The 25,283-nt window shown below is 36.4% G+C and overlaps 1 protein-coding gene and 1 long non-coding RNA gene across 2 annotated transcripts; one reads left to right on the plus strand and one right to left on the minus strand.

Annotated features, from left to right (window-relative positions):
- Positions 1-2,299: 2,299 nt before the first annotated feature.
- LOC113361151 (F-box protein At2g40910-like) lies at positions 2,300-4,165 on the minus strand. Its single transcript, XM_026604491.1, has one exon. It carries the CDS (start codon positions 3,852-3,854, stop codon positions 2,460-2,462), a length of 1,395 nt encoding a protein of 464 aa, XP_026460276.1. The 5' UTR covers positions 3,855-4,165; the 3' UTR covers positions 2,300-2,459.
- A 3,811-nt stretch (positions 4,166-7,976) lies between these two features.
- On the plus strand, positions 7,977-10,620 carry LOC113355887. The gene is made up of 2 exons (XR_003362640.1): positions 7,977-9,662; positions 10,314-10,620. It is a non-coding gene; the product is annotated as an uncharacterized LOC113355887 (long non-coding RNA).
- Positions 10,621-25,283: the final 14,663 nt, after the last annotated feature.

Consider the following 25,283-nt stretch of genomic DNA (forward strand, 5'->3'; position numbering starts at 1 on the left):
TCCATTCCTACGCCTAACCCGAACTAAACTACCAACAGACAAAATCGTTCTTCTTCGACCTATATCCACTAGACGGATTCAAAAACTAAAAATCAATTTCATATCAAAACAAGTAATGAATATAACAAAAGCAAAACAATTCTTTTTCAGTACACCATATATGCACTGCTGGATTCTTTTGCAGCACTACATATATAGCATACTGATATAAAAAGTACATCATATATGCACTGCTGGATCACACCCAAAATCAACTGAAAATAGAATCAACTATAAAATAATAATCAGAATAAAAAACTTAAGAGCTACCTACCTGAATTATGTTAGTCTCTAGATCCGAATAAGAACAGAGCATGAATCCAACGACAAAGGCCTGCACCAAATTAAAAGAAAGACATATACCAATGCTGATTCATTAGATTATCAAACTGATACTTTTTTTTTTTTTACACAAAGCACACACATATACACAAAATTTAGATGTTACACATTTTATAGGCATACAACGACCGTATTATATTCAGTACATCACATATGTACTCCTGATTATGAAATTAAAACAACAAGAAAAAGTATGATTTTAACTGGGAAAAAAATAATCTACCAAAAACGGAAAATTATCTCAAATTGACAATCCACCCAATCAAAATAATATTAATTACAAAAAAAGATTCATAAACAAGAAAAATTCAAAACAAAGAGATGGATTTTACACATCTTAAACATATACAACAATTATAATACCATCAGTACGACATATATGTACTACCGGATCCTGCAACCACGGATCTACAATCAAACATCAACAACTCAGATCTATACAACCAATCTTTAGCTAAAATCACCGAGAAAGGAAATGAGATTACAGATCTAAAAACTAATTGTGAATCGAGTTAGGAATTCAAAGTGAATTTAGTGCTATTAGGGTTTTTGAAGCCATAGATTTTTCTGTAAATTCTTATCCAAACTGATAAATCAAGGATTACGACCGAATTAAACAATCAAAATAGATGAAACTTATCTATGATGAAATGTAGGGAAGGTCAGTAAAGAACTGGAGATAATGCTCAGAAGTATGAACTTGTTTTGGCTCCAATGGTCGACTAACCTATACTTATCTATGATGAAATGTGCAGACTCGTGTTTACGCTGACAAAGCTGATAATTGTGGTCCGGTGTATATAACAATCGGAGATGGAGGCAATCTGGAAGGCCTTGCTAGCAAGTAATTTATCTGTGTAGGGAAGAAATCTCACAGTAAGAATTGTGATTTTTAAGTTGAATATATTTTCTCGTTTGTGCAGTTATATGGATAAGACAGGTATATCAGTGTTTAGAGAGGCAAGTTTTGGACATGGGAGATTAGAGGTGGTGAACGAAACTTACGCATCGTGGAGTTGGCATCGAAATCAGGATGACCAGCCTGTTACTGCCGATACTGTTTGGTTGAAAAGTTTGTCAGCGGATCCTGCTTGTATGAAGCAATAGTGAATTACTACTTACTATTAAGATCTGTTATGTAAAAAATCTATTCATTATATAAGTTGTTTGAATGTTTTACATCCGCTATAAATTACAGGATAGAATAGCAGAAAATAAAATGAACATTTACATGTTTGTTTAACTACAGGAATACTTGAAGTTGCAAAAAATGTTTGTAAGCATCCAGGATCTACACCTCGTCGCACATGCACCCGGTTAGGCGCTCGTCTCTTTGATTAAAGACTTAAAATTTGCGACTAAGCTGCATTTTTTTCTTTTTAATGAAATGGATGTATTATGGAAACTAACCTTTTGCAAGGCATAGTGCTGTTGTCAGATCTAGAATGAAACCTTTCATATATATAGACCGAGTAATATTACCCAGACTTCCTGGCATATCTATCCAATTTGTCAGCAGTGTATATATCTATGCTGTTTCGATTCTGCATTCACTAGTTACGTACATGCTACGTAAGAAAACTTAAATCTCCTGTCCAGCCTCATGATACTTGTTAAGTACTTGATCAATACTCAGTAAACACCAACATGATTAAACTACCATTATGTCAGAGCTCAAAGCCGACAGACATGCATAGCAGCCAATACATCTGCTCGTACGACCATAAATTTTAGTGCTAAACACAGGGTCCTTCCCTAATAATATGATGCCATACAATCAGACAATACCGGAGCTATCCAATTGACCAGGGATATTTCATGCTCTATTGAAATAAGATATCTGGAGAAGAAGCTAGACAAAATTTATTATAAATATTTAAACACCGCATTTAAGGAATAATGAAAATTTAATATTGCATAAGATAAAATAACAATCACTACTGTTATTGGAGATGGCTACCAATTCAAAATAAAAATCAAGAAGAACACTACAATAAAAATAAAAAAATAAACCTGACTGAAAGCAATGTAGTCAAAATATCAAACTCTTCATACTAGTGTTGTCATCGTTGCTTCTTCTAAACAAGTGACAGGCTCTCCATGTAAGCAGCAATACTACAAGTAGAGTCGGGTGTCAGCAGTGGCAAGATTCCTGTAATATCAACCTCCTTAAAACTCTTCATATCATAACAATAAAGTAGGACCTTATCTTCCGGTGGTTCTATATCCTCGGGTGTTAGGATTATGAAGCTAGTCCCTGGAATAGATATAAAATTAAACCTCTCGTTCATTAATCCCTCCGAGCAGGGACCAGAAGACAACAAGATGGTTTCTTCTATCCACTGACTGCTACTAGTATCCGAGTTCCACCTCATTACATCAACATCCAGTTTCCAGAGCTTGATCATGTCCCTACTTGTCCTCTTTATCAGAGCGATGCGTCCGTCGATTTCAATTAGATCAGGATCATTAACAGCACAGAAATCTTGCGGTAAAATAAGTTGACTAAATTTCTCACTTCCAACATTAAATGCAAGTATGGAGTATGATTTATTTATCCAGTACAGGAAACCGTCTGCATACACCCCATCTTTTTCTACCACACAAGTTGGTATGTCATCTGCATTTCTTTTCTTCCATGAATTTCCTCCTCTGGTTACTGTTAAGACACTGCATACTATATATTCTAGAACGTTTTTCGGTATAGCATAATCCATTTCATCATCTAGTTCAATTTCAGATATCTCTCCTATGCATATAACCTTGTATAATTTATTGACTGGATCAAAACCAAACCTATAACGGGGTAATGGATGAATAATGGTATTTCTTGGGTCTACTACATCAAAGTATTCAAATTCCATGAATGGGGTTAGAGCCCATGGTGTCATCTGTCCAGTGGTAGGATTGTATATACATACTTTTCCATTATAATCATACAAACATGTTAAACCATTAACAGTGCTAAAATTAAACTGAATATCTTCGAAATCACCTAAAGGGGGTGCGTCTCTTTTGAACCTTTGATTTTGCACAAATGAGACTGTTTCACTAGATAAATTTGCTGTGAGTAAACATACCTCATTCGCACCTTCAACTGTGACACAAATGCACGGATTCGAGCCATGCAGAGAAACAAACTTTTTCTGTTGGATTTTCGACAACCATTCTTTAGAGACGCCTTTGAAACGTACGATTGATTTGGTTGGAACTCTTCTCAATATCTCCTGAATTATATCTTCATTAAAAGAGTCTGAAACAGTACTAGAAGTATGAATCTTTTTGTTTTTGTTTTCTTTAGTAGCTCTCACTCGGGTTCTCTTTGTTTTTTTACGCGTCCTCGACATCTTCTCAAAAAAGATGTTGAACTCGCTTCCCTCTGGTATTTCAATGGAGTTTTTTCTTTTGATGGTTAAACAAAAAAACCGTGGGATAGTGGGTAAATGAAAAGAAACTAATGCCGATGGAAACATATACAAAATATCCGCTTATGTTTGGGAACCGAATACACCGAAATATTTGCCACTATGGTAACCGTATAAGATCATTTTGTTACCAATCTAACGTCTCTTTGACAAATTCGTTGGATTTTGTTTCCCATCTAACGTTACTTTGACAAAATCGTGTTGATTGATTTTGTTTCCTTGAGAAGCTAATTGAACAACCATGTACACCATGTATGTGACATGTCCTCATCATGAACTTCTGCTTAATAACCTGGTAGGGCGTAGAACTAACGCTTGTAAAAAAAATTGTGAATGCTGTAAAAAACGGTGAGTACATACAAAATACACACCGAATGAATGGTCCACAATTGTGCAGCTATTTGTTGAAATGTCTCCATTTTATACGTGGTAAACAAAAAAGACAGTTGGAACTTGGAACAAGGCCACTCGAGAGTAAGTAAAGCCAGATGAAAGTAAAAGATGCCGTCTGTCGTGGTAAAGCAATTAGAAGACAGACGCATAGACAATGTGAAGTGTTCAACAAGAAAATACGTCACAAGTGAATGAAACAATTCGACGAAAAACAAAAGTACAATTAAAATAAAAGTTCATTGACTGTTGACTCGACTAGTGATTGAAGTAGACATTTCCTTGCTCACCAAGGTGTTTAGGTGCCTACATTTCCTTGCCCATCAAACTAATTAGCTTTCACTTGTCTGCTCATTTCTACGAAAGTACTAGGACAAGCTTGCACTCATCATCGTATAAAAATGAGACCTCTAAATGAAGTAGAAAGAAAATTAAGGAAATTTGGACGTATTTTGGTAATACTGCTAACAAGTTGCTCAATTTGAATGGTTCTACCAAGGATGTTATTATGAACTGGACAACATCTCGTTCTTTTGCTCGTGGTAAGGAAATATGGAAGCGCCTTTATGCTGCTATTTTTTGGATGGTCTGGCTTGAGCGTAACAACCGTACTTTCAACAGCAAAGAGCGCAAAGTTGAAGACCTGATCAATGACATTAAGTTAACAACTTTTAAATGGGCTGCTTACTCTCGTTGTATGAATGGGGTTTCTATTAGTGATGTTATTGTAGACTGGAAGGAGTTGTTTTTTACCTCTCCTTAACTGCCTTTTTTTCGAACGATTTTTCGGGGACTATTCAAAAAAGGTGGGGACTACTCTCAAGTTTTTTGGGTGGATATTGGTAGTATTTTTCAGTCATCTCTTATCTGATTTTTTTAAATACCTATTTTATCCTTGATGATAAATTTAGTTAGTGTGATGATTGATTAGTGTTAATGTAATGATTAATAACTGATTAGTGATTAGTGAGTCATATTAGTGAGATTATTTTGTTATAACATTATTATTGAGAGATAAGAAGAAGAAGAAGGAAATATGAAGAAGAAGATGGGTGAACCCAGAAAATCTTTTTTTTGAGTTTAGTAATTATGATTTGAGTGATTCATGTGATGATACCACATCCTCAGAATCAGAACCCCCTTCACCTCATAGTGTATTTGTCAATACTTCTAATGATCCGGAAATGATTTATTTGTTAGATGATGAAAGCTTTTTGCCCCAAACTCAACCTAACCAAACATATGATGGATTTTATCATCCACAACCTGAAGATGAAGCTATGGGTACTCAGGTATGCCTCATATTTAGTTAATGTAGGTTGACTTGTGCAAAAATTTGGCCAAATTCAAAATTTCTGGAAAAAAATCGGTTAGGTCAACCTAGTTCGGTTACCAAATTTAGCTTGCGAGGTAACCGAACTGTTCTTAATGTGTAGTTCGGTTACTAAATTTAGCACACGCAGGTAACCGAACTACATGTTAATGGTGGTTTTTTAGAGTTCGGTTATGTAATCCCCAGAACATGTAACCGAACTATTTTTATAGAGTTTACAGTGCATAGTTCGGTTTGGTCGATATCAATACCTTTGTTACCGAACTTTTTGCTCATTAATGTCGCAGAATATATGTATATTCGTTTCTAACTGAACCCGTGAGTTCGGTTTAGTCGAGTTTTTCAGTTTCATGGCCGGACTTTCACATGGAAAATCTAAATATAGAGTTCGGTAAGGCCCAAATATATTTCTAGAAACTACATAACCGAAATTTTAGTTCGGTAGGGTCGATAAAAAAATTAGATTACCGAACTTTAAGTGTTAAATGTTTATGGTATTGACGTTGTGCTATTACTTATAGGTTCCAATGTGATCCAATTGAACCAATGGAAAACCAACCTTCCCCTGTTGGTATTTTGTACGATGACACATCCGATCACTACATAAATGACTTGGTATTCACAACTCCGGAAGATGCAAAGAGTTGGGATAGACAACATGCACAAAAATACATGTGCGTATTAGTATTGAATGGGAGAGAAAGCAAAACTCGCTTTGAAATGGTTTGTGAGAGAATCGGTGATCCTGAGAAAAGCCACAAGAGGAAGGGTTATGTTTATAAACGAAAGACAAATAGGAAGAACAAAACTTTCTCAAAGAAGATTAATTGCGCATTCAAGCTTGCATTTAATTTAAACGAAGATAAGGGTGGATGGGTTATCTACAGGGTTATGCAAGGTTGTCATAATCATCCTCGTCAGGAGCATCTTGAATTTTAAAATTATGTACTATATTTGTATCAGATAAAGGACATTTAAATTTAAAAATTACAAGTTCGGTGAGGAGATAAAAACTTGCGATCCAACCGAACCGAGAGTCCGTTTACGAGGCAAATACATGTCGTCACCGAACTTGTTTGTGGAGGCTCACAGCCAAACTGAGCATATATACGATTCCAAAAACACTCCAAAACAAACCTAAGAGTTGGTCTATGTGATTTCTGCTTCACTGGAATGCCTTTTCCAACATGGGCAATACCAAAAATTTGAGTCTCCAGAGGAGTGTTCGGTGACCTAAGAAAATTGGATCTGCTAACCGAACTCTTAGTTCGGTTATATGATAAATACAAGAGGTAACCGAACCTTATAATAAAGGCTCACAGCCAAACTGAGCATATATGCGATTCCAAAAACACTCCAAAACAAACCTAAGAGCTGGTCTATGTGATTTATGCTTCAAGAGAATCCCTTTTCCAACATGTCCAACACCAAAAATTTGAGTCTCCAGAGAAGAGTTCGGTGACCTAAGGAATAATGATCTACTAACCGAACTAATATCTATTGGATCAAAGATAATTGTTTCAGCCTACAGACAAGTTCGGTAACCAATGAAAATGTTGCGAGGTAACCGAACTGGGACTTCGACAACCTGGTATAATTTTAACAGGTCACCGAACTGCTTGTTCGGTGACTAGTATTTTATCACAGGTTACCGAACTCCATATTGTATTACAACATTTCAGTCTTATAACATTGAAAACACAAACCCAATAAAAATTGAAAACACAAACAAGGTTCTAAAACAAATATAAAAGTGTTATACATACCAAACTACGAAATCCTTAAGTAATTGTTTAAAAAACACAAACAAACCAAATTAAACCATACGAAATCATAAACAAGATGTTTTTTGAAACTAAAATCATATGAAATCACTAACGACCACTTTTACGACCCCTCTTGACACCTCCTTGTTTACCACGAGTTTTGGGACGAACTTCCTCATCACTTGTGGTATCGTCTCCTCGACTAGTTTCCTCCATAGCGTGACTTGAGCCTTCTCCTTGTTGTCGACCCCTCTTACCACCTCCTTGTTTACCACGAGATTTAGGTTGAACTTCCTCATCACTTGGGGTTTCCTCATCAGCGCTGTAAGGACCCTCAAGCTCGTCAACGCTATTAGACTAGTCAAGAGACATCTTAGTCGATAATTACACGATTATTTTAACACGAACGTTAATTAATAAGAATTCATCTAACAACGAACTAGTTACGAAACTAGTACCGCTGGATAGATCTCGAAAAGTTACGCGGAATGGACTACGCAAACGTGTCGTTCGGATACTAGATGAAGAAGAAATCATCATATTAGCATGAAGGGAAAATTAGTCTTTTTTCCATTAGACCGACCCGGGCTTCCCTTATCACGGATAGTGTGTGTTTAGTGTTTCTCGTTGGTCTTATCTACCAAAACTAAATCGAAGCAAAACATTTTCTTCTTATCTTTTCTTCCTTATTCTTTTTTCTCTTTATTTCTCTCGTTCCTCTGTTGTTCTTCTGTTTGAGTTTGATTGATGAAATGGGGTTTTGAGATCAAGGGAAGACGATGGATATCAGTTAATGAACGTTAACGGTGGTGTTGATGATTTGGGTTCAATGAAAAAGTGATGTAGAGAATTTGAATTAAGGTTTTAGAGTTTGTTTTGAGATTTCTTGGAAGTGATTAGTGGATTGAGTTGTTAGCATATGACGAACGGTTGGGTTGGTGTTTAATTTATTTTCAGAAGATGTTCTCATGAAGAATCAGAGTTAGGGTTTCTCAGAAATTGAATTAGGGCTTGTGAGAAAAGCTAAGGGAAAATTGAGGATTTTATTGAGTAATTGATGATGGGTTTTATGTTAATTGAATCATAAAGAAGAATCAGTAGTCGAATTACAATTTTAGTGAAGATTTTGAGAGAAATTAGGGGTGTTTCATAGGATTGTGTAGAAGTACGATTAGAAGATGAATTTGATGTTCTAAGAAGAGGATTAGAGATGGGTTCGGTTGAATTGAGGAGTTATAATTATGTATTGAACTCGAATCAGAAAACAGGGGATTAAGAATTACTTTTAGGGTTTTTATGTTAGTTGAATCATAAAGAAGAATCAGTAGTCGAATTACAATTTTAGTGAAGATTTTGAGAGAAATTAGGGGTGTTTCATAGGATTGTGTAGAAGTACGATTAGAAGATGAATTTGATGTTCTAAGAAGAGGATTAGAGATGGGTTCGGTTGAATTGAGGAGTTATAATTATGTATTGAACTCGAATCAGAAAACAGGGGATTAAGAATTACTTTTAGGGTTTTTATGAGCATAAGTATTTGACATGGAGATTGTGTGATGAAGACTAGAGGTCGTTTTTGTTAATAAGAAGGTGGTGGAGTTATTGTTGGTGTTGATTCAAGACTCGGGAGAAAATGATGAAGAAGAGTTTGCATTCAATTTCTTCAACAAGACTAATTTGAGGTAACTGTCTTTCCCAGTAAACCTAATAAAGATGTTTATTTCTATCATTGATATTATGAGCAGCTACTGATTAAGATTGAGATGGATAGGGTTGGTTGTGATGGTACTATGATTGTTTTGAAGCTAATGTATGAGATGAGTTATGGTTATGGTGTTTCTTTTGAAGTTACAGTTATGAGGAATTGTGTTGTTGGCTGTATGTTGGAATTAAATTACTAGTGAACTGAATTATGAATTATGGATGTTGATGGAGATATATTGAAACTGAGACTGAGATAGTTAGAGGTATCTCTAATGAATCTCTAGAGAAGTATGAATGGATGTGCATGTGGTGGTTTATATGTTGAATGTAACTGTGTGTATTGGTTAAAGTGATAATGGTGTTGTTGCTGGACTCAAGTTGAATGTGCAGATGAAAAGTGTGGCAGAGATGCGGAAGTGTAAATGGAACTGAAGTTGCAGTGTATGGCTGAGAGGATAGTGCCAATGGGATAGTGAATAAGTTGTAGTTGTAAAGCTAGGTTTGTGATTATATTACAGGAATAGTTGTTGAGATGAACTCAGTTGAAGTAGTCTGTGAATTGTGTAGGAGTTGGTTTGTGCTCTTAAGATGTATAAGCCAACTTGGTTGTGGTGTTGTCATAGCAAAGGGTTCAGCAAAAGCTTGCAACTTCTGTTGTTGTAGGTAGGTTGTGTTATCTTTTCTAAATCAATTTTAAGTTATAATTTGAATGAATAAATTATTGCAATGATTAGATTGAAGTTAAACTTGAATAGAGTTGTAAAGTTAGAGAGTTAGAGTTATAGATATGTGAGAAGGACCCTTGGCCTGTCTGACTGAGCTTATTCAGTATGATTCAATATTGTTTCGCTGACTCAGTTAATCTGACTGATTTGAATTGACCCTGATAACCTGAGTTGAACCTTGTTGACTCACCGAGTTCTCTGTCTTGACCCGAGTTGTACTTTGACTGACATGGTCTGTTAGTTGACCCATTTGACCGTCAGTGACCGTTAATAGACTCATATGGACCAGGCCTTAAGGTAATGGGATGGTTTGATGGACTTGGCTTAGGTTTAGCTTTCCTATTCACTTATATTGGACCCTTACGATCTAATTTAGCCTTGGATTCCTTCGACATAGTTTTAGAGATTCTTAAGACTTAGCTAAAGGACTATAAAACCAATCTAATTGAATTAGTAACTCTTAGATATGCTAAAGATGGATAATAAAAGGTATAGAACCATAAATGGGCTTAGAACCATTAGATAGACTTGTATGATTATTGTGTGAGCCGTTTCGGTTAGATTCTTAGAGTTCTTGTGTGATTAACAGTTAGTCTGTATTAACAACGATCGATTCAAAGGATGAACCAATGGATCGTGGATCTCGAGGTATGCGTGGCTTGTCATCAAAAGAGGTGGGAATACTTTTAACTCTTTTGTGATTATTGTTGTTTTCTTTTACCAAAGTTTAAGTTTGAAAAAATTCATGCATTATCTGATTGTGTATTCCATGCATTGTTTTATTTAAAATTCTGAAAGTACTGTTGATTTCTTTTAATCTTCCCATTGCTTGGAAAGGAATTGTAATGCTTTGTTTGTCTTCGTGAATTGTTTGGAAAATAAGAATTTCCATTTGATTGTTTGGAAATGAGAATTTCCATCTGTGGTATATAGGATGTTGCTCCTTCATTTATACTACTCACTTTCGAGCTATGCTTAATAGGTATGGGACGAGTTCACCATATATCTATCTAGGTGCAGGACGAGTCACCATATTATATATTGTTTGGAAGGAGTTAGTTCCATATACATGATTTTTTACCTATGTGAAATTGGTTGTGTTTTAGTGTTTAGGGAAAACAAGAATTCTTTTCAAATCATTTCCAATGATTACATGAAATTAAATGTTATTCCTGCGGGGCACCCCTTTTAGGGATGATGTGCTCACCCATTCCCACTTTCAGTTTCAGAGACAGATCAGAGTTGAGCAGCGAAAGCTTCAAGCGTTAAGTTTGTTAGATGGTTAACTTCGGATATGTTTATTATGTTGCATATTATATTTGTAGACCAAATGACTATTGTATATGTATCATTTGAGAGGAGTTCTTGTATATATATTTCTGAGCGGGGCCAGTTTTGGGGTTAAGTTTTGTAGCAGATTTCTTAATTGAATGTTTAAGTATATGGTTTAGATTTTTAGTACCTCATATTTAGTTAATCTCTTGGATTAGTCAGCTGCTAGCTTTGGGGGCGCTACAGTGTTGGTATCAGAGCTCACTATTAGATCTTAATTGGGAAAAGATAGAAATAGCCAGTGCCAGTTAGTGAACTAGATTAGTTTAGAACTGGGTTGGGTTTGTGAGAAAAATTTTAATCACTAAAAGCTATCAGTAATTAAAAGAATTATTTAATTGATTGATTTGTTTGTTTGTTTGTTTGTTTGTATATGTAATGAAGTAAAAATTGTAGGGTACACCAAATTTTTTTAGTTAATAAGGATTTGAGAATAATTAATCTAAAAACTGTGAACACATAGACAATTTAATACGATAAAAAAAGTAAGATTAGTATTATTGATAAATCTTGAAAGCCACATAGAAATTTATTGAGTACTTGACTTATACGTAGGGTCAACAATTTGTAATCACATAAATATTTATAATATTGTTGGGACTTAATAATATTCGTAAGAGTAGTTATAATAATACTTCGATCATCAGTGTTAATAATAAAATATTTTAATAGTAATTATAAATGATAGTAAAAATAGTAATAATAATTTTGATAAAGTAATGTTAGCATTTCTCGATTAGTTACATATTGAACTTAAGTTACTAAAATTTCAATAAGGATACATAACAGATAAAAATAATAATTATGATTAAATAGTTATGGAAAATGAATAACGCTTGTGTACGATGAAGTTTTGTATTAAACTAATTACAAATTAGAGATATATGTTTTTCGTCTAAAGTAGATAATCAATATAATACTTATTAGGCGTTAGACTTAAGAAAACAAGGATATAATATATAAAATAAAAAGACTCAACTTGTTAGTAATCTTATACCGAAATTATTTTTAGTCTAACAAATGATTTAGTAAACTTTTAAAATGAAATTAATACACATGAAGTAGTAATAATAGTATTCGGATACTTAGTGTAATATTAGAATTAAAAGAAAATAAATTCGTATATGAATAGAATCCTTCTTCGTAAATAGATTCAATCATCTTTTGAAATGGAAAATTAGTGTGACGAACTTAAACTGTTAGAATTTAAACTAGTATTATATTGAGCATAATTTAAATTAAAATCTCAATAACAAATATATAGCGATAAAATACTGATTAGGATTAAATATCCATGGAAAAATTATTAGTGCCTATGTACGATTAAGTTTTGCAAAGTTAACTAATTGGTGCGGTTCGAAAAGACACACAAAAGACTTGCAAGTATACAAGGCCAAGTTTTAGTATAGAGAGTAAGAAAGGGATTAGTCCACAGGGAGTGGGAGCATACAAGAAATTTTCCTAAGCTAGCAATGGAGACAAGGCACTATGGCAGTGAGCAAGGCAAAGTAATATGGCAATTGCAAAGAACCAAAACAGTTAACAAAGCAAAGATGACAAAACCGCATGGAACCAAGGCTGTGAGCCAAGGGCAGGGGTGAGTTTGTGCACTGATTTCAATGCACAACAGGCTTCAAAATACAAGAAATAAACAGCAAGATAGCTAAGAAATTTAGTTGAGCAGGGAGCAAAATAAGACTGAAATTGTAAGTGACTGAAATAAGGTATTGTGGTCTAAGCTAAGGCTTAGAGTCCACCTTTGTGTCCTAGCCAAACAATGTGATCCTAGGTTGAGTTGAATATCCTATGCATACATCTAGAATGGGAGGAAAACTAATTTGCTCACTAGTTTGCCCCTAGCATTGACTGTCTTTTGACAGAACAATCAATCACACACATGCACATTAGCATTAGTCTCTTCCCATTGCTCAATCAAAACAATGCACTAAGGCTCTAACCTAGCATTCCACTATCAGACAGTGCACTGAGGTTTCATCTAAACCTCAGCTGCAACAATTTAGCTCATGCTCAACATATAAACAACATTAACATTCATCACATATGATAATAAGAGCAAAATCAAACAAAACAAGACTGAAAATTTACAAAACAAATGAACCAACAGTGTAAACATGAAACATATGAGAAACTGGCTAGTCCAGTTCTCTACAAGAGTGAAGCTGGCTAACCCAGCATGGTTACAACACACACCCACACCTTCTATTTATACCCAGAAATCAAAATTAGGGTTTACAATGTTTTCCCCCAAATTCTCAAAATTAGGGTTAGATATTTTACCTAATTTGATGTGACAAATCACTCAAAACGGCCGACCCATTTCTTCTCTGCCTCTGTCGGTCCTTCTATGCCTTCAATTGACGCCTCTGCTGCTCTAATTGTTCCCTAGTTCGAGTTATTTTACTCACCCCAAAACCTAGGGTTTCAGTGGTTGTGAGATGGGGAAAATAACTAGGCTAGGGAGATGGGTTTGAGGTAGGGTAGGTGATGGTGGTTGAGACAGCGTCTCTGTGATGGTCGGGGAAGAAGGTGGTTCGCACGGAGTGGCAGGGCATGGTGGTGGTGAAGGGGTTGCAGGTGATGGAAGAGAGGAAGTTTGGGGAAGAGAAGAGAGGTCGACAGTTTGGGGAGAAGGGGGTGTTTGGCTTGAGGTCGATGGGTTTGGAAGTTAGGGTGTTGAGCGGGTGTGGCAAAGGGTGATGATTTGCGAGGAAACGCGTCGGATGTGAAGATGGTAGGTGGATCCAACGGTGAGATGGGAAGATATTGGAGCGACCGTAGGATGAGGAAATGCAGCAAAAAGGACGGCTTCAGATGGAGTTAGGTACTATAGTGTTTGACAGGAGCTTCGGATTTTGATGCACAATGATGAGGCGACCGTTGGATGATGAGATGGATCCAATCTGACGGCTCTCATGGAAATGGGTATGGATAATGGAAATGGATTTGGTTAAGGGTTTTGGGCCTTGGGTATGCCAAGCCCATATCTTCTTTAAGAACAATTCTTCCTCTTCAAGCCCACTTCTAGTTGATCCGGCTCTTGCAAACATCATTCTTCGCTTCCTCCTATCGAGAGTCTTTGCCGTTCCTTTGCTCTTTTCGCTCCGTGAGGTAACCAGGCTTTATTTAGTACCTAAAAATGCAAAATTAATAAGAAAATATTTATTCTTGAAAACAACGAAAATACAGAATATGGGATAAAATGTAGAATTAATGCACAAAATGAGCTAAATGCCAACAAAAAGATATAGAAATATGCACTTTTTAGCACTCATCAAATACCCCCAAACCTGAATTTTACTTGTCCTCAAGTAAAACAAAACTAAGGAAATCCTACCTATACCACTGTCGCTGGTCTCTCGAATGCATTTAGCGTATGCACTAAGCCTTTTAAACCACTAAGTGTCCCTAGTGGACGAGTTGAAGTCTCGTGAAGGTTTGCTTAGAACGTACCTACAAAGTTCTAGGTCAAAATATAAGCTCAGATTCCATCAAATGTGACTTGCAAGTCAGTTTAAGCTCACAGCAAAATGGAGATGTCAATCTAGCTAAAAGGCACAATCCTAGCACTGATAACAAATAAAGACATGTGATAAGAGTGTAAAGTGTATCTACACATGTGTAAAGAAAGATCGGATGTTATGACTACTAATCACCAAGAGATAGTTTCTCAGGCTAAGAACCAAGGTCGAAATCTAGCTAGCTGTCCGGACTTTACGAGAATTGTGAATGAGTAGGAGGTATTTCACAATTACTCGCGTTGTACATCAATGGCATACACCCTCCTTGCTTATTACAATGAAACAACAAAATGACTCTTTACATGACTCTTATTTACATTGACTACTCTCTTTTATTTTTGGAACAAGAGGATGGAATTGATAAATACTTGATTTTTTTGTATTTTTCTGATATTTTTTCTGAATATATACATCGTTTTTTTTTTTTTTTTTTTTTTTTTTTTTTTTTTGATAAAGAAACACTTTTGATACATATACAAAAGGAAACAAAAGATTACATGACACTTTGCAAGAGGTAGCCCTTTTTGATGCACCCAGTTAAATTCGATGGTTGTCTTTCTTAATGTAACCTCCACCTTCTATCCCAACCAACCAAAGAACAAGCTAGTCAAGTTTCGTTCAGTATTCTAAAGTGATTGGCAATCGTGACTTCCTATCAAACACCTTGAAGATCGAGGCTATACATGTATTGGTAGATCGTGCGCGTGCAAATTTCTTATCACTATGTGAATTGTGCTAGAATCAGGGTGCCTAAATATCTAGACTAAGACTCCTAATAATTACATATTTGCACAAGAGTCAACATTTCAAGGTAAATGAGCTCCATTTTTATGTTTTTTTTTTCAATTTTTAATTTTTTATTTCATTTTTCATTTTTTTCAAAAAGAAGGAGTTCTTGTTTTCAATTATGGCATATATCAAAGTATCTACTTTTCACCCCCAAACCTAAACTAAACATTGTCCTCAATGTTTCAAAATATGAACAAAATTATAATACAACATATGAAGAGGATCATGTTGAGTAGAGAAAAAGGAAAGAGAATACCCGATTTCGGCGAAAGCAATAGAACTCCGTTATTCAGGGCAAGAATCCAACATATGTCAGCCGAGATCATATTGGATTGGCAAAATATATACAAAAGGAACACAAAGGTTTTTAAGATATTTTATCTACTGGATTATATACAAAAATTCACCATACACTAACAATCTAAAGAGTTGAGGATCAACCCAAAAGACAAAGTGTAGAGGTTTCAACAGCTTCACACAATAATAATATGATAGGCATGCAAGTGAAGCTGTGAAACAAAATGAGCTACCCCCAAACCTGGATTTTTCAACGGATAAAATTTTGGAAACAAAAACTCGCAGTTTTGGAGGTTCATCATGCACAAGGTCTAGCTCGAAATGAACTTTGCTAGGGACGAGAAAACATGCTAATTCCAACTGTGGCTCCTCAAAGATATTATACTTAGATGCAAAATAGTCCAAAAGGACTTGGGAAGCATACAGTTCCAATCCTAGATTAGGAATTTTCAGAAAAATTGGTTTGACAATATGGGTACAAACCAAATCTAGGTTGGGTGGAAGGCCATCAGATTGTGACTTATGTAGGACGATAGGCACATCATTACTAATCACATCAACATCTCCTAAGTCTTCTACACGTGTCACAACATGCTCACAATCATCAAACAAATTGGCAAGATCACAATCAGAGTCATCAACATCATCAACAAATTTATTCTCATGCATCGGCAAATCAGGAGAAATATCACAATGTGACCTAGGTAGAGAATCAGACACATCAAATATATTTTCATGCATATTAGTGTCAACAGAAGATTCTATATTACCTAAATCATTTTCATAGGACAGATGCACATGCTCAAAATCAGTATCAACATCACATGTATATGGAATACTAGAAGAAACATCATTCATGAAGGTCGAGGCAGAGAAGCCTAATGTATTTGAACCCAAAGGTTCCATAACATTTTCAGTATAGACATGTTCTTCTAACATAACATCATAATCATCATCATCACCATGATAGGGATTTTGCAATCTAGGATAATTTTCAATCCTAAGGTCGGAGTTATCACAAGAATAAGACTCTAACTCATGGGGGTGACTCATACCATGTGGTGTTGTCCCTGTTTCCCTAACAGATTCCCATTGATGGTTTTTCTCTGCAATCTCAGCTAAAAATTTCCATGCATCATCCACAGTTTTATCAAGAAATTCACCATTACACATACACTCAACCATGGCTCGAGATTTAAAGTCTAGTCCCTCATAGAGGATAGCGACAAGTCTCCACTTCTCAAATCCATGGTGTGGACATTCGCTCAACAAATCATTAAGACGTTCAAAATAGTCAAAAACAGTTTCCTCATCCAATTGGACAAAACAATTGATACTTTGACGAATAGCGATGGTCCTATGATGTGGAAAGAATTTTTTAAAAAATAGATCTGTGAGTTGGTCCCAAGTGTTGATTGATTGTGGTCTCAAACCGTAAAACCATGTTTTGGCCATTTCCTTCAGAGAAAATGTAAACAAACACAATTTCAGAGAGTTTTCGGACATATGTTCAGGTTGCATAGTCCGACAAATTTGTTCAAACTCTCTTACATGAGTATAGGGGTTCTCAGAATCGAACCCTCGAAATATAGGAAGTATTTGTATCATGCTTGCATTTATTTTAAAAGGGTTATTGGTTTGAGGTAATACAATACATGATAATGGAATTTTTATTGTCGGATACATGTATTCATGGAGAGCACGAGGTAGGCCCATATTGAAAAGACACAAAGCCCACTATTTGGTTTTAATGGGTTTGGATTTTTGGGAAAAATATTTGGTTTTAATGGGTTTGGATTTTTGGGAAAATTTTGGTTTTTGAAATAATGAGCAAATTTTTTTTTTTTTTTTTTTTTGAACTTAGCCTAGCATAAATTATCACACCCCACAAAAGAAAATAAAAACAACAATAAATAATTACAATCCCATAAAAGAAAAATAAAAGAAAATAAAAGAAAAAGAAAATAAAAATAAAAATAATTATTACAAGCCCAAATTAAAAATAAATTAATTATTACATACCCAAATTGAATATTTAATGGGGCCCAAGTGGGTTACTCATGGTTTAGGCTTACTTGGTTAAGGAGGGAAGCCTAGTTAGGCTTTTGTTCCCTTTGGTTGCACTAGCCCAGTTGGGCTTTAGGATCGTCCTAAGCAGCTCACGCACAAGCCCAGCAACAGTTGGAGTTGGTTCAGCAACACGAGCCCAGGAGGATCAGCTGCGAAGCCCAGGAGCAGAAGATCACGAGCCCAGCAACAGAAAAAGGCAGAGCCCAGCAGCAGCAGGTGGCTAAGCGCAGTTGCAAAGTTTGGCGAAGCCCAGCAGACCACCACCAGAGAAGCCCAGCAGTGAAACGCAGCTTCAGTTGGCAGCCCAGTTACTTTGGCTTGGCAGCAGCAGGCTTGGTTCACCAGCTCCAGCAATAGCAACAGCAGCAGCCAAGGTTCCAGCAGCAGCTCAGGTGGCCAGCAACACAGCTCTGCAGCAACTCAGTGGCACCTGCAATGATAGTGATGAAGCTCAGACAACTCAGTGCAATGATTGCAGGTCAGGACAGCAAAGGAAATCAGCAGCAGCAAGCACCACTCCCCGGCAGCGGCGCCAAAAACTTGGTGCGGTTCGAAAAGACACACAAAAGACTTGCAAGTATACAAGGACAAGTTTTAGTATAGAGAGTAAGCAAGGGATTAGTCCACAGGGAGTGGGAGCATACAAGAAATTTTCCTAAGCTAGCAATGGAGACAAGGCACTATGGCAGTGAGCAAGGCAAAGTAATATGGCAATTGCAAAGAACCAAAACAGTTAACAAAGCAAAGATGACAAAACAGCATGGAACCAAGGCTGTGAGCCAAGGGCAGGGGTGAGTTTGTGCACTGATTTCAATGCACAACAGGCTTCAAAATACAAGAAATAAACAGCAAGATAGCTAAGAAATTTAGTTGAGCAGGGAGCAAAATAAGACTGAAATTGTAAGTGACTGAAATAAGGTATTGTGGTCTAAGCTAAGGCTTAGAGTCCACCTTTGTGTCCTAGCCAAACAATGTGATCCTAGGTTGAGTTGAATATCCTATGCATACATCTAGAATGGGAGGAAAACTAATTTGCTCACTAGTTTGCCCCTAGCATTGACTGTCTTTTGACAGAACAATCAATCACAGGCACTATGAGCATTAGTCTCTTCCCATTGCTCAATCAAAACAATGCACTAAGGCTCTAACCTAGCATTCCACTATCAGACAGTGCACTGAGGTTTCATCTAAACCTCAGCTGCAACAATTTAGCTCATGCTCAACATATAAACAACATTAACATTCATCACATATGATAATAAGAGAAAAATCAAACAAAACAAGACTGAAAATTTACAAAACAAATGAACCAACGGTGTAAACATGAAACATATGAGAAACTGGCTAGTCCAGTTCTCTACAAGAGTGAAGCTGGCTAACCCAGCATGGTTACAACACACACCCACACCTTCTATTTATACCCAGAAATCAAAATTAGGGTTTACAATGTTTTCCCCCAAATTCTCAAAATTAGGGTTAGATATTTTACCTAATTTGATGTGACAAATCACTCAAAACGGCCGACCCATTTCTTCTCTGCCTCTTCTGGTCCTTCTATGCCTTCAATTGACGCCTCTGCTGCTCTAATTGTTCCCTAGTTCGAGTTATTTTACTCACCCCAAAACCTAGGGTTTCAGTGGTTGTGAGATGGGGAAAATAACTAGGCTAGGGAGATGGGTTTGAGGTAGGGTAGGTGATGGTGGTTGAGACAGCGTCTCTGTGATGGTCGGGGTAGAAGGTGGTTCGCACGGAGTGGCAGGGCATGGTGGTGGTGAAGGGGTTGCAGGTGATGGAAGAGAGGAAGTTTGGGGAAGAGAAGAAGAGGTCGACAGTTTGGGGAGAAGGGGGTGTTTGGCTTGAGGTCGATGGGTTTGGAAGTTAGGGTGTTGAGCGGGTGTGGCAAAGGGTGATGATTTGCGAGGAAACGCGTCGGATGTGAAGATGGTAGGTGGATCCAACGGTGAGATGGGAAGATATTGGAGCGACCGTAGGATGAGGAAATGCATCAAAAAGGACGGCTTCAGATGGAGTTAGGTATTATAGTGTTTGACAGGAGCTTCGGATTTTGATGCACAATGATGAGGCGACCGTTGGATGATGAGATGGATCCAATCTGACGGCTCTCATGGAAATGGGTATGGATAATGGAAATGGATTTGGTTAAGGGTTTTGGGCCTTGGGTATGCCAAGCCCATATCTTCTTTAAGAACAATTCTTCCTCTTCAAGCCCACTTCTAGTTGATCCGGCTCTTGCAAACATCATTCTTCGCTTCCTCCTATCGAGAGTCTTTGCCGTTCCTTTGCTCTTTTCGCTCCGTGAGGTAACCAGGCTTTATTTAGTACCTAAAAATGCAAAATTAATAAAGAAAAGTATTTATTCTTGAAAACAACGAAAATACAGAATATGGGATAAAATGTAGAATTAATGCACAAAAGATGAGCTAAATGCCAACAAAAAGATATAGAAATATGCACTTTTTAGCACTCATCAAATACCCCCAAACCTGAATTTTACTTGTCCTCAAGTAAAACAAAACTAAGGAAATCCTACCTATACCACTGTCGCTGGTCTCTCGAATGCATTTAGCGTATGCACTAAGCCTTTTAAACCACTAAGTGTCCCTAGTGGACGAGTTGAAGTCTCGTGAAGGTTTGCTTAGAACGTACCTACAAAGTTCTAGGTCAAAATATAAGCTCAGATTCCATCAAATGTGACTTGTGCAAGTCAGTTTAAGCTCACAGCAAAATGGAGATGTCAATCTAGCTAAAAGGCACAATCCTAGCACTGATAACAAATAAAGACATGTGATAAGAGTGTAAAGTGTATCTACACATGTGTAAAGAAAGATCGGATGTTATGGCTACTGATAGACGCATTTATGTGTCTAATATATCTCAATTGTATATAGTGTTAGTGCTCGATTCTATACTTATTTGGTTATTTTATTTATTTGTAGGTGTTTTTAGAAGAATAAGGTTTTGCGGCGAAATTGGCTGAAAATGCGGCGTTTGGACCTCCGTTGATAGAGTACCGGAAGCACCTCAGAAATACCTCGGAGGAACCCCGAAAAAGTGCGGAAAATGTCCCAGAAAACTCACTATACGGACCCTCAATTTTGGATAAGGGGTAACCTAATTACTAAGGGGTGACCCATTTCCAGACAGCTGCTAAAGGGACACCGGAGCTGGATAGGGGGGCACCCTTCTTCTTCACGTTTAAAACAGAATTTTGGCGGGAAATTGGTTTTCAACTCTGGCAGTTTAGGGTTCGAATTGTTGGACGTGTTTTATGGAGATTCAATTGCCAAACTCGATTGGGATGGACTTTAGTGGACCAAACAGGGTTTATGTGTGCGTTTGGGTCGAGCATATTGGGCTGAATCGTCGATATCAAGCAAAACAGAGGTGATGTTTTCACGGGTCTGTTGTGGAGATAATTTTGGAGATTACGTGGAGGATTAGGGAAGATATCTTCTCTTATTCGATTCCCTTATATCTTGGGAAAGTTTTGTAACAACAGAAGACGCGTACGAGAGTTTGGAAAGGGTCAGCAGCCGTGTAGAAAAGAAAAACCGTAACTTGGCAGGGAGAAAAAAAAGAAAAATATTTCTCGAGATTTATGGATCTGGGTAGTATATAAAGGAGGATACAAGTCTCATAAAGGGGTATGAAGAGTTAGGGGTCGATTGGGAGGCCAGCAGAGAGGCGCAGGAGGAGTTGCAGGAATTGTACCTGCTGCTGCTGCTGCCATTAACAAACCTTGAAGAACACGAAGAACGGACTGCTCAGAGCAGTCTTATTTTCTGCAGCGTCAACAGCAGCAGCTGGGTGTCGTTGTTTTACTGCAGCTCACTGGTATCGTTTCTTTCTGGACGAATTTTGTGGGTCACAGAACCACTGTTTTATATTTTTCACTCTTTTAATCATATTTTGAGCATCAAGTATGTATTTTGAGAACATGATTATTATGAGTAGCTAAACCCCAATACTGGGATGATGGAGGAAACCATTCTTTATGCATGAGTAATTTTATTTAATTCTTTTCTGACTATTTGCACTATTATGAATGGAATTATGAATTTTATTGATTATTTGTGATTTTGTCTGATGATGTATGCTTAATCCATGAGATTCTTGATGCATCATGCTTATGATTTACATATAATACTTACAAAATCTATTTTTGGCAAAGTAAGAGTCGATATTTGTTATCAATATAAGCTTTAATTGTCTAGAATTAATAATTGAATCGCATGAGTATAAGAATTGGTGAAATCCTGAGTCCCGGTATCTCTTGATCCTGTGACAATTTTGTATATATTTTTGCTTATAAATCTATTCAAGACCGAGCATCGAATCCTTATTTACCGCAATCTTAATATTACAACAAAATGGCGCCGCCGACGCGGACTTGTATATAGATTTGTTTTTAGGTTTATTATTTTATTTTATTTTTTTTATTATTATTTGTTCCTTTTTACGTTTCTTTTTGTGTCTTTGATTTACAGGTTCGAAGTGGAATACTAAGGACTTGGGAACAAAAAGCTTAAAGCTAAAAGTTAAAAGCTAAAAGAGAAGAAGAAAAAGACATAATTTTTTTTTAGGATTTAATTTTATTATTATTATTTTTTTTGTATATAGCTTTTATTTTATTTATTTTTAGAATTTGTAAATAGGCTTTATTTTTCATAATTTTTGTAATTTTGGACTTTTTATTTGGACTTTATTCTGGACTTTGGACATTATTTTTAAAACCCTACGGAAGGGTTATAAATTAAAAAAAAAAATTAAATACAAACTGTTTGCAGGGAAGGACGACGATTACTATATCGTCTCGGCCCCTCGGGTTCGCACACGTCATAGGAGTCGTGGCCCGAGTCGACGACAATGGTTCATCGCCCGTCTGGTACGGGAGGATAGCTGAGTCGACACGTAGACTTGAGTTAGAGACGAATGAAAGTATTGCTCGAAATAACTTGAATTGCCAATATAGTGTATCCAATAATAACCTTGAGAATGAAGATACTTTTTCACATAATCAAGATAACGAGGTTATAATTGGTAACACTACTTATTTAGATAAGGTTCAATCATCTTCGTACTATTATGATGATGAGGATAGTAGTGATGAAGAATCTGAAACATGTAGGCATAGTAATCAGGAATCTAGTAATCCAATTGAGCTTTATAGTGATTATATTATTTCTACTTCAAATCCAAATAATTTTTATGATTATTCACCTATTCAAAAGGACGAGGATTTGATTAGGGATACCACCGTTTTAGACGATGTAGTTTTTCCTTTTGATTACGAAGCCGATAGTGGTTTAGAGGAACGGGTTCATTTCGAAAATACTGTTTTAGAGTCTAGCGACTTAGAAACAATAGTCTTGGAAGAAGAAGATAGACCGTAGAGATGAGTAAAGATGCACTACCTGATAATAACTTAGAAGAATCTCTTGAATATTTTAAGGACTCTGAAGATACGGAAATTCAAGAAAAAATTAGAGGTCTATCTAGAGAAACTGAAAACTCTAAGTTTGGGGGTGATTATCACTTCCCTAGTGCCTTACCTTTAACTCTCAGAAAGTCCCCACACTTAGGACTTGACATCAATGCCTCAACCATTTTACAAGATTACTTTCATACTCGTTTTCCTGAACCTAGTGATGTCCATAAGGAAGTTCAGTTGTTAGAAACCCATCCTCTGGTTGATGAGGTTAGACCAGGCTATGATACTACGATCGACTTTGTTTTCCCACCAAAATTTTTCAAACAATTGTGGGAACGTATAAATTTCAAATGTGTCAATTATTAAGTTCTGAGACTAAACCTAATTACTTTAGGATATTAGAATCGACACATTTTCTTAAGAATGACCACTACTCTCACTGTGGTCAATTATGTAAGTCAAACCTGATTGACTTAGAGGATCCTCAATTATTTAGGTTATTATTTTGTGCTTCTAAGTTCTTATTTAAGTACTTACAGACTCTAGGACCTAATAATTCGATCTCAATTTTGAGGAGTTGCATCCTAAAGAAATATATTTAGACCCTTTTATAGAACCTGAACCTGAACCACAATTAGATATAGATATCTTAATCAGGAAACTAGGTAAGGGCATGCTAGTCTTGTACATTTTCTTGGTTCACTGCAGTTTCCTTTTGTCAGCTCTTTTTGGTGTTAAAGACCCACAGTTATTCCGGCTACTGTTATACGGTTCGAGTTGACTAATACTTTTCTTAGTCTGGCTGAAGACTTTAAACTTAGCACTTCTTGGGAGGTAACCCAATCTCATGCAACCAGGTAATATCCTTCCGTAACTCTTTCATTTCAAATGGTAACAGTTTCTCCTTGTTCATGCTTTTAATTTCATCTTTAGAACATTGAGGACAATGTTAGGTTTAAGTTTGGGGGTATGGGAGAAACTTTTTAGTATGAATAAATAAACTCCAGAGCTTAGAAATTTATGCCTATTGAGGATTGCACTAACTAATCTAAGTGGATGGAAGCATTTTGATTGTAGGAGTTTGAGGAACCAATCTGATTAGATGGAAACATCTAAAGAGTCTATTCATAAAAGCACAGAGCTCAGGTGTTAGAAATAACATGATAGTTTCACCATATCTCGTTGAGTCCTTTTCACTTCTATTTTTATTTTATTTTGTTTTTAAACTATGTTTCTCTAAGTGATAGGTGGGGCCCACGATTCAAGTTGTTACCAATGTTAGGGTGAATTAGAGTGATTGAGATACCATGAAAAAAAAAAAAAAAAGTTGAAAAAGAAAAAGAGATGAAAAAAAAAAAATGAAAAAAAAAAATGGTAGTTACCAAAAAGTAAAAAAAAAAAAAAAAAAAAAAAAAAATTGAGACCAGACCATTTGACCAAAAGGAATAAATTCAATAAAGTCAACCACTGGTACCCTTGTATATGCCAGTTGTGTTGACCTAGAGTTAGGTTATCGACCACTGGTACCCTTGTATATGCCAGTGTGTTGATATTAGTCAGACTAGTATCTCAATCCATTAGGATAGGTTCATTTTGGCAGAGGCCTTCAGACAGATATGGGAAACGCCGTTCACTTAGTAAACATCAAAACCATCTATGTTTTTCTATATCCATCTCTTAATCTTTCCATGTGATTAGTTTGACTCCGAATATGATGTCCATAGTGCAACTATCTGAGTAGAGCTCTGTCACTTTATATGAATTTTAGTATGCTTGAGTGCAAACTCGTGTACAGCAATTGGAATTTCGCATCAGGGTACTTCTTCCTGTAGTCAATAAGTATGCCAACCAAGGAGATTCTTTAGTGCCTTCCAAGGTTCTGCGTAGATAGCTAAGGTCTGGATTACAGGTTTTGTGGGTATATCTCTGGTAAGCCCTCCCGAGACTATAACCCGGCCACTAGGGCCACCTAGGGGTTTAAAGGCTTATTGCATACGCTAAATGCAATCGACGATGCCTGCGACAGTGAGTTAGGATTTTATTTTGTAGTTTTGATTTGCTCGGGACTAGCAAATAATAA

Source organism: Papaver somniferum, chromosome 3, assembly GCF_003573695.1.
Source record: "Papaver somniferum cultivar HN1 chromosome 3, ASM357369v1, whole genome shotgun sequence".
Lineage (NCBI taxonomy): Eukaryota > Viridiplantae > Streptophyta > Magnoliopsida > Ranunculales > Papaveraceae > Papaver > Papaver somniferum.